This window comes from Necator americanus, chromosome V (assembly GCF_031761385.1).
Source record: "Necator americanus strain Aroian chromosome V, whole genome shotgun sequence".
Classification (NCBI taxonomy): Eukaryota; Metazoa; Nematoda; class Chromadorea; order Rhabditida; family Ancylostomatidae; genus Necator; species Necator americanus.
This window is the reverse complement of record NC_087375.1, coordinates 19,251,594-19,263,913: the sequence shown is the minus strand read 5'-3', so window position 1 is coordinate 19,263,913 and position 12,320 is coordinate 19,251,594. Positions and strand designations below refer to the sequence as shown.

Below are 12,320 nucleotides of genomic sequence, written 5' to 3'. Positions count from 1 at the left end.
CTGTGCCTTATCTCCTTTACAGGCATCACCCCACGAATCTGAGGTGGTGCAGATTTCAGGTGGAGTATTCTTATAAGGGATAGTAGATTATGGAGAGGTGGGTGATTCCGTCCATTTCTTCCTAATTGCCGTAAAAACGACACAGAAGATGCGGCGCGTGCACACAGCTGGCGCGCTCCAATCGAACTCGTCGTGGAAAATAGCGCGCCGAAATGCTCGAAGCCGTATCTTGACCATTGTTTGTGGTTTGTTCATGCGTTTAACATCAGTTCAGAAGTGGAAAGACTAAGAAATCGCCGGCACCCTCTGCATGATTTGCATGGGCATGACGATGCGTAAAGACAGTGCTCTCATCCTCCCAGATGAGTCTTGAACCAACTTAATAACCTCCTGAAGAGTGAAGGCCCTGGTCCGATCTAGAACGGTTTCCAATATTACTGTACAAGTCGGAGCCGATTCTCTTAGCGACTGTCTGCACCAAGTGTCAAACCAACAATGACCTACTATGAACTAATATTGGAATTTTCTTCATATACAGGTAAGGGAAGCAGCTAACTACTCTGAAACATTTTCCTCTATCTTTCTCATCCATAGTTTCACACCTACATAATTTCATTCATAATTAGCGCGAAAAATCATCTGATCATACCGACAAACACACGAGTTTAATTTACATACTAAATATATAAGTGGGTGACTAGAGACCTAGGGTTTTATCACCCTAATTGAACAGAACAAAACGGTGGTTCAGTGGAATTTGTTTATTATACAGTAGGTAGAGAATGTGAGCTAAGTAAGTAAAGTGGGCAGAGCGTTGTCTGCCGCACTCTTGGACGGTACAAGCCGTTATTTCACGAAAATAACCACAACAGCGAATGGTACTTTATACCACGCTTTATGTCTATCATCAGGGTCGATGATACTGCCGCGGGCGACAACAGCACAAATTAATAAATTACGACAACAAATTCTAGTTCGACAAATCTTTTCTTTCGTACGGCTCGACTGTTGCGGAGTTTGTGGAGTGGTGTGGGTGATGGGTTGACGTTGAAGTGGCTTCTCGATAGTGAATTGCTGATGATGGCTTGAGAGTTCGACCTGATGCAGGTGCGTTGATGACGGCCGGTGACTTGCTGATGACGATGACGGTTGGCGTTGAGATAGTGCTTACTTCTTGTATGGCCGCTTCGTGGGCGACTGCGGTCTTCTGGAAGAGCAAAGCAAGAATTTGTGGCCAAGGCCTGCTTTGATGCGAGAGTCAAGTTATGTCTTTTCTTGCTTGTTGAAGGTTCCTCAAAGACTGTATCGTCGCTGTTCTGGTTCTGAACTTTTGCGCAGCTTCGTATTTCTAGATGGAAAATTTTGTTGAGTGAACGTTGAATGATCCTCTGATTTGGCATGAGTTTTGCTGACCTTATTAGGCCATCAGCAGAAGTCATGACCTCCATTACTTTGCCGTACGGCCAATTTTGTCTAATTATTTCCTCTTCAAACGCTTGTTTTTCTGTTTCAATGAGCGTTGGATCATGTTCTTGATCTATTTGTTCATGCAATGCACTTCCATTTGGGTTAGAATATATAATGTGTTCTTGCAATAAATCAATGGGAAGTGGAAGAAGTTTTGTGATGACATCAGTATCACATTTTTTAGGCGGTCTGGTGTTGAGAATTGTGTCTTGTTCGCTGTTTTCGTGTACAGCAGTAGGTCCGTAGCACAGATTATCTTTCTTGTCCTCTGCATCAACAACTCCTTTTCCGTAAATCGCAGGTCCGAATACGGTTTTTGTGATATGTAGACCGCTGTGGGTCTCTACTAAGTGATAAGGACCAGTTACTAGATCATGATAGAAGTCTAGTCCTACTAAAATATGTAAAATAAAACCAAATATGAGGTGTTCCCCTCTAAGCTTTGTGTTTGCCAGACAAATATTGACTTCTTCCAGAAATTCGATGTCAGCTGGGCTTAGGTTTACACTTGGAAAACCGTTTGTGATCACAGGTTTAGTCTGAATTTTCATGATAATCACTTCACCGTAGGCCGTTCTAATTCTCACATGTACTATATGACTTTTGAAGCACTCAATATGTCCACCTAATCGGAACATTGTGCAGATTTCAGTTGTTTCTCAAGGTAGGCCAAAACATTCGGCTAGTGATTCTTTAATCACCGTTTTCTGTGCTCTAGAATCAAAGAAAAAGGGCACTTTCTCGAATTCTTTCTTATTTCAATTCCTTCACTCTTCATTAGAACTAACTGGGATGCGTTATTTATTGATTCTGTATCTGAAGATAATTTCTCAGCACCCGCGTGAGCATTATTCGACGTTACTTTTCTTCCGTCGTTATGATTTGCTAGATTTTTCCGGTCGCGATTCGGTGCGTATATCGGTCCTGGGTTATTCTGATCATTTATATTCCTTTGACTTGTATTCCATGCTGGTACCTAATTTTTCTGCTGCTTTGTTTCTTTCTTAAAGCATAGACTAGGATGGTGCTTTTGTCTGCATTGAAAACAGTCTGGTTTATGACAATCAAAGCTGGTATGGTTAGGTGAACAGCATTTCCAACATCTGTCATCATCTTTTATTATTTTGCGCCGAGTGTTCTGGTCAGTCACTGTTCTGCACAACATTGGTGGACGATGCCCCTTGTGGCAATAAATAAACACCCCTCATTAGCTAAAGGTCGCTGGCTGATGTACTTCTCTTTTGAAATACTCACTTTATTGTTTATTGAGTAACCCTATCTGTTTTCGATATAACCTTTTGCGGCAACTTCTTTCTTTATCTGTGCCAGAAGGTCCTCGATTGTTTGTCGCTTGAGTGCTTGGCCAGATATCAGAACAGGTTTTATGATATGGGAATGTCTTATGGGAATTTTGCTATGATGGTTTCGCACCATATTGGGTCACAGATATTTCGTACATCATATCCTGCCTACAATCATTTGATCGACCATTTGATCGACTTGAATTTATCGAAAACAGTTGAACGATTATCTCTGCTGCAAATCCTACCTCACGCCTCAAAGCGGCGCAGCGGTGGCCCTGGCCGTCGGGCAGCTATGGTGGCGAGACTTCGTCTCGGCAGGTTCAACCATGCCACAAAGGTGTCCGGCTAGTAGCCCGGTCCTTGGGCCAAGGCTACAGGCTAGCTAAGTGAGGAGGTAGTACGACGATTCCGGTGCCAGGCTGCTAGCTTGCTAGTGCGACAAGCCGACCGAGGACAACACCCCCGTCGCGTCATACTGCTAATGTCTACTATGTGTTCTTCAGAAGCTAGGGCGTACCCCAGAAGCGACGCGCATTGTCCTCGCCCGGGCAATGTGGCAAATATGCGAGGGCTACCGGCTAGAGGACGAAGCCGGCCAAAGAAGTTAGTCCGCCATCGCCAGCAACATCCAGTGCGCTTGGCAACACTTAACGTTGGGACGCTTACTGGAAGAAGTCGTGAACTGGCAGACAGTCTCAGAAAACGCCGTGTTTACATGTGTTGTGTACAGGAGACTCGCTGGAAAGGCTCCAAGGCAAGGGAATTAGGCGATGGCTACAAGCTGATCTACCACGGCACATCAAATCGCAACGGCGTTGGTATCATATTGAACGAGTCGTTTAGAAATAGCGTCACAGCGGTGGATCGACTATCGGATCGCTTGATGGCTGTAAAAGTAGATACAGGAGAAGTGGAATTGCGAGTCGTCTCTGCTTATGCGCCACAGATGGGCTGTAGTGAAGAAGAGAAGGCGTGCTTTTGGGAAGATCTGGAGCAGTACGTCCAATCCCTGGAAAGCGAAGAAGTACTTTTAATCGGAGGAGACTTCAACGGACATGTCGGTTCCCGGAAAGACGGATTCGAGAGTTGTCATGGTGGATACGGCTATGGAGCTCGTAACGACGACGGGTTGCGAATCCTGGAGTATGCTGTTGCAAGTGACTTGATCATTGCTAACACGCAGTATCGGAAAAGAAAATCGCATTTGATCACGTACACCAGCGGCGGTCGTGAAACACAAATAGATTTCTGGATGTTACGCCGACGAGACCGCCGACTTCTGCAGGATTCAAAAGTCATCCCTACAGATCATGTCGCTGCCCAACACCATCTGCTCGTTATGGACTTGAAAATCTCCCGTCCAAGGAAGAGACATCCAAGGACTGAAACACAGCGCATCAAATGGTGGAATCTGAAGGATCGAAAGGAGGTATTTTTCGCGTCCGTGGCTCCATCTACACTTCCCCACCCTACTCGTAGTGTGGAGGAAATGTGGTTGTCTACTTCCAGCGTTATACGCTTGACCGCGGAAAACACTCTGGGAAAGACGACTCTAGGTAAGCCAAAGGTACAAAAGGCTACGTGGTTTTGGAACGAGGAAGTTCCGGCGGCAATTCGTGAGAAGAAGTCCAAGTATAAGCTCTGGTGGAGGACGCGTCAGCCTGAAGATCGGGGTGCTTACCTAGCGGCGAAGAGGGAGGCTAAGAAGGCAGTCTCCAAGGCGAAGTCGGACCGCTACAAGGCTGTGTACGACATGCTTGATACCAGAGAAGGCGAGCGGGCAGTGTATCGTTTAGTCAGAGCACGTCATCGCTCAACGTTGGATATGGAGCACACCAAGATCGTTAAGGGAGCTGATGGAGCCGTTCTGCGCCGCTCTGGTCAGATCCTGGAGAGGTGGCGGGAGTACTACAATCACTTGTGTAACGAAGAGTTCTGTCATCCTCCCATCCCAACCGTTCCCAGCGTCGAGGGTCCTGTTCTACCAATTACTGCCGTCGAAGTCAGTGCTGCCCTCGCAAAAATGAAGTCGAACAAGGCAACCGGTCCTGATGACATACCTGTTGATATCTGGAAGCTGCTAGGAGATCGAGGGTCCATGTGGCTCGCAACTCTATTTAACAAGATCGTTGCAGAAGGACGGACTCCAGACGTTTGGCAAACTTCCGTGACCGTGCCTGTCTGGAAAGGGAAAGGAGACATTGCTGACTGCACCTCGTACAGGCCTATACGACTGCTCTGCCATACGATGAAGATTTTTGAGCGTGTCCTGGAAGCTCGTCTGAGGAAAATTGTTAGCGTTTCACTCAACCAGTGCGGTTTTGTGAAGGACTGCAGCACTATAGATGCTATCCATGCTGTCCGAATCCTCCTGGAGAAACATCGAGAGAAGAACCGCAGTGTGCATCTTTCTTTTCTCGATCTCGAGAAAGCTTTCGACCGTGTCCCACATGAGCTGTTATGGATGTCCATGAGGTCGCATAGAGTACCAGAAGAATATGTGAGGTGGACGAAGCTGCTTTATGCGAAGCCTACCACCGTTGTACGATGTGCTGTTGGAACAAGCAGGCCATTCCCTGTACGAGTAGGGGTTCATCAGGGTTCATCCCTCTCACCTCTGCTGTTCATACTGTGCATGGACACGATAACGAAGGAAATCCAGAAGCAGCATCCGTGGACTCTACTCTTTGCCGACGATGTCATGCTCGCGTCGGAGTCTCGAGATGATCTTCAGAAACAAGTGCAGTCTTGGAAGGATCAGCTGCAGCAATATGGATTGCGCCTCAACACATCAAAAACTGAGTACATGGAGTGCGGACCAAGGATAGAGGATGGTTCAATTCGTGTTGATGGCACCGAATTAAACAAGGTGAACTGCTTCAAGTACCTTGGATCCAAAGTGACTTCCACAGGCGACATTGATCAAGAAGGTCGAGCACGTGTTAATGCTGCATGGATGAAATGGAAAATGGCAACAGGGGTACTGTGCGACAAGAAAGTCCCTGTTCGACTGAAGTCGAAGATCTACAGGACGGTTGTGCGTCCTGTTGCCCTTTACGGATGCGAGTGCTGGCCGACAACGAAAGCCTTGGAAAGAGTGCTGCACGCTATGGAGATGCGGATGTTGAGGTGGACGATAGGTGTGACGCTAAAAGAAGAAGTATCCAACGACACTGTGCGCTCCATCTTCGGTGTCGTCCCGATAACTGAGAAGATGAAGGAGGCGCGACTGAGATGGTTTGGTCACGTATTGCGGCGGGAGGAAGATTCTGTTGCCAAAACCGCTCTGAAGCTCGACGTTTCAGGAGTGAGGCCGCGCGGGAGGCCAAAGATTCGCTGGTTAGACCGTGTGAAGCTGGATATGATAGATGCACGTTTGTGTACGGCTGATGCAATGGATAGAACCAAATGGAAGACAAGAAGCAGAAAAGCGGACCCTGCAACAACGCGGGACAAACGCTAGGAAGAAGAAGAAGAAGTTGAACGATTATCTGCTGAGTTGTTAGCTGGTCTCATATTAACCAGTTTTTGCACTATTTGAGGTCTGTTTGTGGTTTTATTGCAGTATGTTTCCTGCAATGTTTTCATGATCCAGTTGTAGCTTTCTGGAATCAGTTTTATGCCTTTTATGGCATCTGAGCTCTGCCTCTCAAGCTTTCCTTGAGTAGCAGTATTTTTTCTATGACATCTAGCTCTTTGCTTCTGTGAACTAGCGTCTCGGAAATCCCCCAGTATTCGGCGAACTCTTCAGAATCTCCGTGAAATTTCGGTAGAGATGCTTGGGGAGGTTTTATTGATCGATAACGGAATTGTTCTGTTTGATCCTGTACCGAGTCGACTGAATTTGGCAACCCTGACTGTGAAGTGCTCGGTTCACTCTCATTATAGTTGCCATTTTGTTCACCATCATTCATTTTGTGTGATTTGAGTTTCTACCTCATCTGAATTTTTTTTCTCACCTTGTACAGCGAGTAATGTTCCCGAGTTTTACACTCATTCTGTCCAAAATGAAACTGCTTTCATCTAATCGTGCAGTTAACATGAATATAAGGTCATTTGCCTCTGCTATTTGCAAGTGAGATTCATCTTCAATTTGCTCTATTTCGAGCATTAAATCTTTCTTCTCAGATTTATTTTTACAGCTTTTGTATTCGTCTCTTATTTCATTGTACAATTTTTGCTGATTTTCTCTGCCTTCTCTAATGTGCCTGATACCGCTCTTTAAGAGTGTAATTGCTGACCTACAATCTTCGTAGCTCTCTTCGTCTACGGTAGGATAATCAGCCTTTGTTGTGTAGTCCTTATATCTGGAGATTAAATTCTTGAGCGTTGATGCTCTCAACACAGTTGGTGTCTTATGGAAATGAAGCCATTTTTTGGCAATTCCTTTCCAAAATTTACTCTGATGTGATTAGTCAGAGATTTAGCTCCAGAAAATTGTGTACGGGAGAAAATTACTCAAATTGGGGTGAGTCACTCTGATTAACTTCAGAGTTTTAGCTCCAGATAATTTGTGTAAGGGAGCGTTCCCAAAAACGGGATGAATCAATCGATTCTAAGTCTTTGGTTGGACCTGTGTGCTCTTTATTAATGAACTAGTCTCTTCTCCTGATCTCAAAAATGTTACTCTTTGACGTGGGAGTATTGACTTGTTTTAGTCGATGTACCAGACCATATAAGTGGGCAACTAGAGACCTAGGGTTTTATCACTCTAATTGAACAGACCGAAACGGTGGTTCAGTGGAATGTGTTTATTATACAGTAGACAGAGAATGTGAGCGAAATAATCAAGGGGCAGAGCGTTGTCTGCCGCACTCTTGGATGGTACAAGTCGTTATGTCACGAAAATAATCACAACAGCGAACGGTACTTTATAATAAGCCCCTTATCTATAATCGGAGTTGATACTAACATATAATAATACTGTTTCACGAAGCCGGCTAAGCTAAGACATAGTGTTTTAAACGCTAAAGAAAATTTCGACCATGAGTTAAGAATGAGAAGGAAAAATCTACATGGACCGTGAATCGTAATTCCTCAGCTTAGTTGTGGACTGTAGGTACGCGCATATTGCTGCTTATAACGCAATGCTGTGTTTGTCTTCCAAGACTTGCTTGAATGGAGTCTAAGGATGGCCATCACAAAAGGCAAAAGCTTTCATCAGCTATAAGATGTGACTCTCTAACAGAAATTGTGTTCCTGAATTGTGTCATTCAGGAACACAATTCCTGTTAGAGAGTCAGTTATGGGGTTAACGTAGCGAACCTTTAGTTCGTTACGTTAACCCCATAACTGAACCTTTAGTTCGTTACGTTAAATTTTCAACTGTTGACTTCTTCCATTAAATCAGACCTATCCACTTTTTCACATCGATATCGAAAATTTTGAAAATATGAGTGAATAAATTCGTGTATTTCGAGATGTCAATTAATTGAGCGCTTTTCATTGTGACAATGTATAATAGAACTCTATTCATTACAAAACTGAACTAAAACGAATAAACGATATTAGAGAGATAGGTTCTTACCTCAAATGAATGTTCTCCATCTGATTTGCCGTGAAGACTTCCCACTTTTTGTGTGACTGCGGTTTGCTACCAATGAAGTCCCCAAGTGTAAGTTTGCTGCAGAACGTTGCATGGCAAGTAACCAAGGCCTATACGAAAAGAAGAATGGCACTTGCCTTAATATTCTATTGGAGTCGATGAAATCTTCGGTATTTTCTTCGGCAGACAGCATACTACAATCATCTGTGACATCTTCCAAGGGAATATATTTAGGATCGTCTAGTAGATGAGTTGTCCATTTTTCTAAAACAAGTGGGAACCGACTTCTTTATGGACTTCGAACAGAAAAAGGAGCGGCAAAACTTTTGAAAAAAAATGAGATCAGAAGCTGAAGAACATAAAATCGCTGGTCTAATCACGTTTGAAAAAACTACGCGTCCTTTCTAGTAGCCAGTATTCAAATCATGATGTAATAGTAAAAATACGAATAAGTAGTAATAAGTAATACCCGAATAAATTGGCTAAAATTCATTGCTTATGCGCTGGAGAAGCAGCAAGTTGAGGCTAAACTCTTGTGGACAAAACTTTCAGTGAATATCTTTAACACACTTCATATTGCACCGTACACTCATCGTGCATACTTCACTGTTAGAAGGATAGAAGGAGAGAGGCCTATCTCCACTGTCGCAGTGGCAATCCATGTAGTTCGCCGTTCCATACATCATGTAAACGGTGTTGTCAGTGGCTCTTTCAGTTAACTAAGTTTGTTGTGAATATTAGACGAAATGAGAATGAATGCAGGAGTGCTAGAAGATTGCCTACACAGTGACGACGTTTATCCGCAATTCGTTATTATATCACTAGTTACCATCACGTTAATCGTCTATTACTCTGTCATCCATTTTTCAGCATCGCCTCTTAGATCTGAAGCTTTGCAGTTACAATATTTTTCATGAATAATTTTCCGAAGATCATGCTTGTACTGTAATCGTACTTTATTAACTAGTTACTTCTCGGACTGCATAAAAAGCTGGTAATATAGGTAAGGACCTAACTATGAGGGTGGACTAATTCACTCGCAGAAGGAATTTCCACAATGACGTATTCGACCTAATCGGCAGATTGGTAATGTTGCCCGACGGAAACGCAAAGAACCGCTGCTCTAATTTCTCGATCTACAGCAAGAGCTCATAGAGAATTCTTCCAATCCCCACAACTCTGTAGAGTAGGAAACTTGGCGCTTCTTGTGAACCGCACAGGACGTGAGTTTTCTCGCGTCCGTAATGTCCCCTAATTCTGCATAAAGAAACGGATGCCAATAACCACCGCCATGTTACTGCGCGAAATATGCAGCTCTAACGTGCGAGAGCACATTCTCGGATTTCTGATTGCGTTTGGTGAAAGCAGGACTACCGCGAGCAGGTAGCAATCTGACTCGTACACAACTACCTTCCACTAAATATCCTTAATACACTTCGTACGGAAAACCATCTTCAGTCTAACAATCATCTCCACCAACTGCCTTCTGTGCATGAGAAAATAGGAGGGCTACTCTCACCTATCTTGAATTTCTTCTCCTTCGAGTATCTGAGCCGAGGAGGTTTGACGAAATTGAATAGAACTCTGGCAGGATCCAATTCATCCTTTTCAAATTTACATTTCTCATTAATTCGAGTGATGTAGTGTTGAATCTGAAATTTCTAAAAGTTCTTAACTGCACAAAATGAATGAACTGATCCACAGCGAAATACAAAAGATTTACAGTTTTTTTAGTTCTTAAAGAAGAAAATGTCGTCACCGCATTGTCATCAAGGACCTGCACGCTTGTTACTGTGGGTCTGTTGAGGTTTTCTGGAAGTTTGAGATCCTTGAGACATCGTACCGTAAATACGTAACATTATTCCCAATGAATACGTCACGACTGCGTGACTGAGCTTAAAAACAATCATTTTTGTTCACTCGGAAGATGCGAAGTCGAAATCATACGATCAAGATTTCGTCGTCTTTGCAGGCTTTGCAGCAGATGCGCATACATACATATGCAATTAATAGTGGCTGCTCTCTGAATCGGTGCTCGCATCTCGTGCCTGTCTGGGTTTTCAGGATTTTTTTCTCCGTAGGGCATCGTTGAAAGGATTTCGTTCTCATATATCAGTATTTTAATACTCATTCTGCTCACCAATCCTGACCGTGATCATCATGCTATATAATAACGGGCATAGTCTGACACGCGTGTGTGTGTGTGTGTGTGTGTGTGTGTGTGTGTGTGTGTGTGTGTGTGTGTGTGTGTGTGTGTGTGTGTGTGTGTGTGTGTGTGTGTGTGTGTGTGTGTGTGTGTGTGTGTGTGTGTGTGTGTGTGTGTGTGTGTGTGTGTGTGTGTGTGTGTGTGTGTGTGTGTGTGTGTGTGTGTGTGTGTGTGTGTGTGTGTGTGTGTGTGTGTGTGTGTGTGTGTGTGTGTGTGCGTGTATTGTGTGTCAAACGAAATCCCAAAAAGAGGGCGCGACGGGTCTACCGGCGTCGAGTTGGTGCGCCGACCCCATATTGGTATAAAATGGGGTGTGACGGGTTCACCGGGGTCGCATTGGTGATCTTGAGCCAGATGGCTACAAAATGATGTGAGACGGGTCCACCGGCGTCGGATTGCTGCACAATAACTTCGTGTGCATGTCGCAAAAGGTAAATGGTTGCAGCCATTTCATAGCCGTGGCCACTGTATCGCTTTGCTTTACACCCTATATGACTCCTCCGCGTGCCTATTTCCTTCTTCGTTCGCTCCAAGTTTGTAACATGCCGTTCTCAGAAAGTGGAAACACGCATGCAAACGGCTGCTTAAATAGTAGCAAGATGTTTATGTGATCTGACATGGAACGTTATCTTTATCAATAGGATGCTGTCTTTCACATCATTTTATGCCAAAACATCATTCTCTGACAACTGTTTATAGAAAACAGGAGGAAAACCCACACTTGATACTTTTAAATTTTGTCTATAATATATTGGAAAGGAGTGTTTGAAGCTGAAGTTCGGATGTTCTCCAAACGTAGAACTGACGCGTTTAGATAGAAGACTATGAAATCTTTCGCTTTTAGTTATAATATAAAAAGGAAAAAAGATTGTTGGAGATAAAGAAGTTTAATTTCATAGAACTAATAACACTAATATAAATTTTCGCTGAGTGAAGTGCAGTGAAGGCAAGCGAAGCAGACACCACAGAAAATTCGGAGTCCGGCTTTAGCCGGACGCTCAGACTGGTTTTTCGTATAATGGTGATAGAATTGTCTTACGTGGTATTTTCAAAATTCTATTCCGTCAGTTCTATCGTTTATTTTGCTGTTAGAGCAGCAATGAAGTCTTGGTTTGCAGGAATTCAAGTTCTGTCCCTATTTCGTATAAATTATAGATGATTAGCGTTCATTATAGTTGGAGTCATCAAATATTTGTGCTACAAGAAGTTGAACTAGACAGTAACGCAAGAAGAGCGTCGAAAGTCCAATTCCTGCAAATTAGGGTCTTTGAGGAGATCTCACCTGGAGAAAAAGGATTTTCTCCGTATTATGAGTATGGAAGATGTGATATCGTGCGCAAAAAAATCAAATCTCTACAAACCATGATCTTAGGAGCGTTCTAGGAACAAAGTTAACGACAGAACTGATGGGTTAACTCGTGAACTAAAGCGCTTCAAAACCCTAAAGTTTACCAGCTGGCGCATTCCTAGTGGATTGATACGCCAGTGACTCTTTTACTTAGTTATAAAAAGAAAGTTTACAACAAAACCAGGTTGCGATATACCAAGTTCTGCATCTTAGAAAAGGCATCATAAATAGTATTCAAGAATAAGAACGGTGAATTCTTAAACAGGACTCACTCATGCTGATAGTCTTCGCAGATCCGCAGTGACATCCTCAAAGATGTGAACTGAAAGCAAGCAGGATTATTTTAAGTTGAACAAACTCCCACCTTTTCACTGGGATTCTACTTTTCTCGAGCTCAGAAGTCTCAGTGACGCAAGCAGCTCAGGAAGGACAAATACGTTGATCACGCAT

At 43.6% G+C, this 12,320-nt stretch overlaps 3 protein-coding genes across 6 annotated transcripts; 1 reads left to right on the top strand and 2 right to left on the bottom strand.

Moving 5' to 3' along the window:
- Nucleotides 1-947: 947 nt before the first annotated feature.
- On the bottom strand, nucleotides 948-2,105 carry RB195_014422 (uncharacterized protein; the record flags this gene model as incomplete). The annotated part of the gene is made up of 1 exon (XM_064204687.1): nucleotides 948-2,105. The coding sequence occupies one exon, from the start codon at nucleotides 2,103-2,105 to the stop codon at nucleotides 948-950; it is 1,158 nt and encodes a 385-aa protein (XP_064060568.1).
- A 1,156-nt stretch (nucleotides 2,106-3,261) lies between these two features.
- On the top strand, nucleotides 3,262-6,234 carry RB195_014421 (uncharacterized protein; the record flags this gene model as incomplete). Of its 3 annotated transcripts, none has more annotated exons than XM_064204684.1 (1): nucleotides 3,262-6,234. In XM_064204684.1, one exon carries the CDS (start codon nucleotides 3,262-3,264, stop codon nucleotides 6,232-6,234), a length of 2,973 nt encoding a protein of 990 aa, XP_064060565.1. The 3 variants fall into 3 exon arrangements, with proteins under 3 accessions (XP_064060565.1, XP_064060566.1, XP_064060567.1); XM_064204686.1 differs by having other exon boundaries at nucleotides 3,334-6,234; XM_064204685.1 differs by having other exon boundaries at nucleotides 5,881-6,234.
- A 163-nt stretch (nucleotides 6,235-6,397) lies between these two features.
- On the bottom strand, nucleotides 6,398-12,177 carry RB195_014420 (uncharacterized protein; the record flags this gene model as incomplete). Of its 2 annotated transcripts, XM_064204682.1 has the most annotated exons (8): nucleotides 6,398-6,609; nucleotides 7,017-7,078; nucleotides 8,299-8,394; nucleotides 8,454-8,580; nucleotides 9,836-9,968; nucleotides 10,040-10,144; nucleotides 10,849-10,987; nucleotides 12,143-12,177. In XM_064204682.1, the coding sequence occupies 8 exons, from the start codon at nucleotides 12,175-12,177 to the stop codon at nucleotides 6,398-6,400; spliced, it is 909 nt and encodes a 302-aa protein (XP_064060563.1). The 2 variants fall into 2 exon arrangements, with proteins under 2 accessions (XP_064060563.1, XP_064060564.1); XM_064204683.1 differs by lacking the exon at nucleotides 10,849-10,987 and having other exon boundaries at nucleotides 10,040-10,128; nucleotides 12,143-12,146.
- Nucleotides 12,178-12,320: the final 143 nt, after the last annotated feature.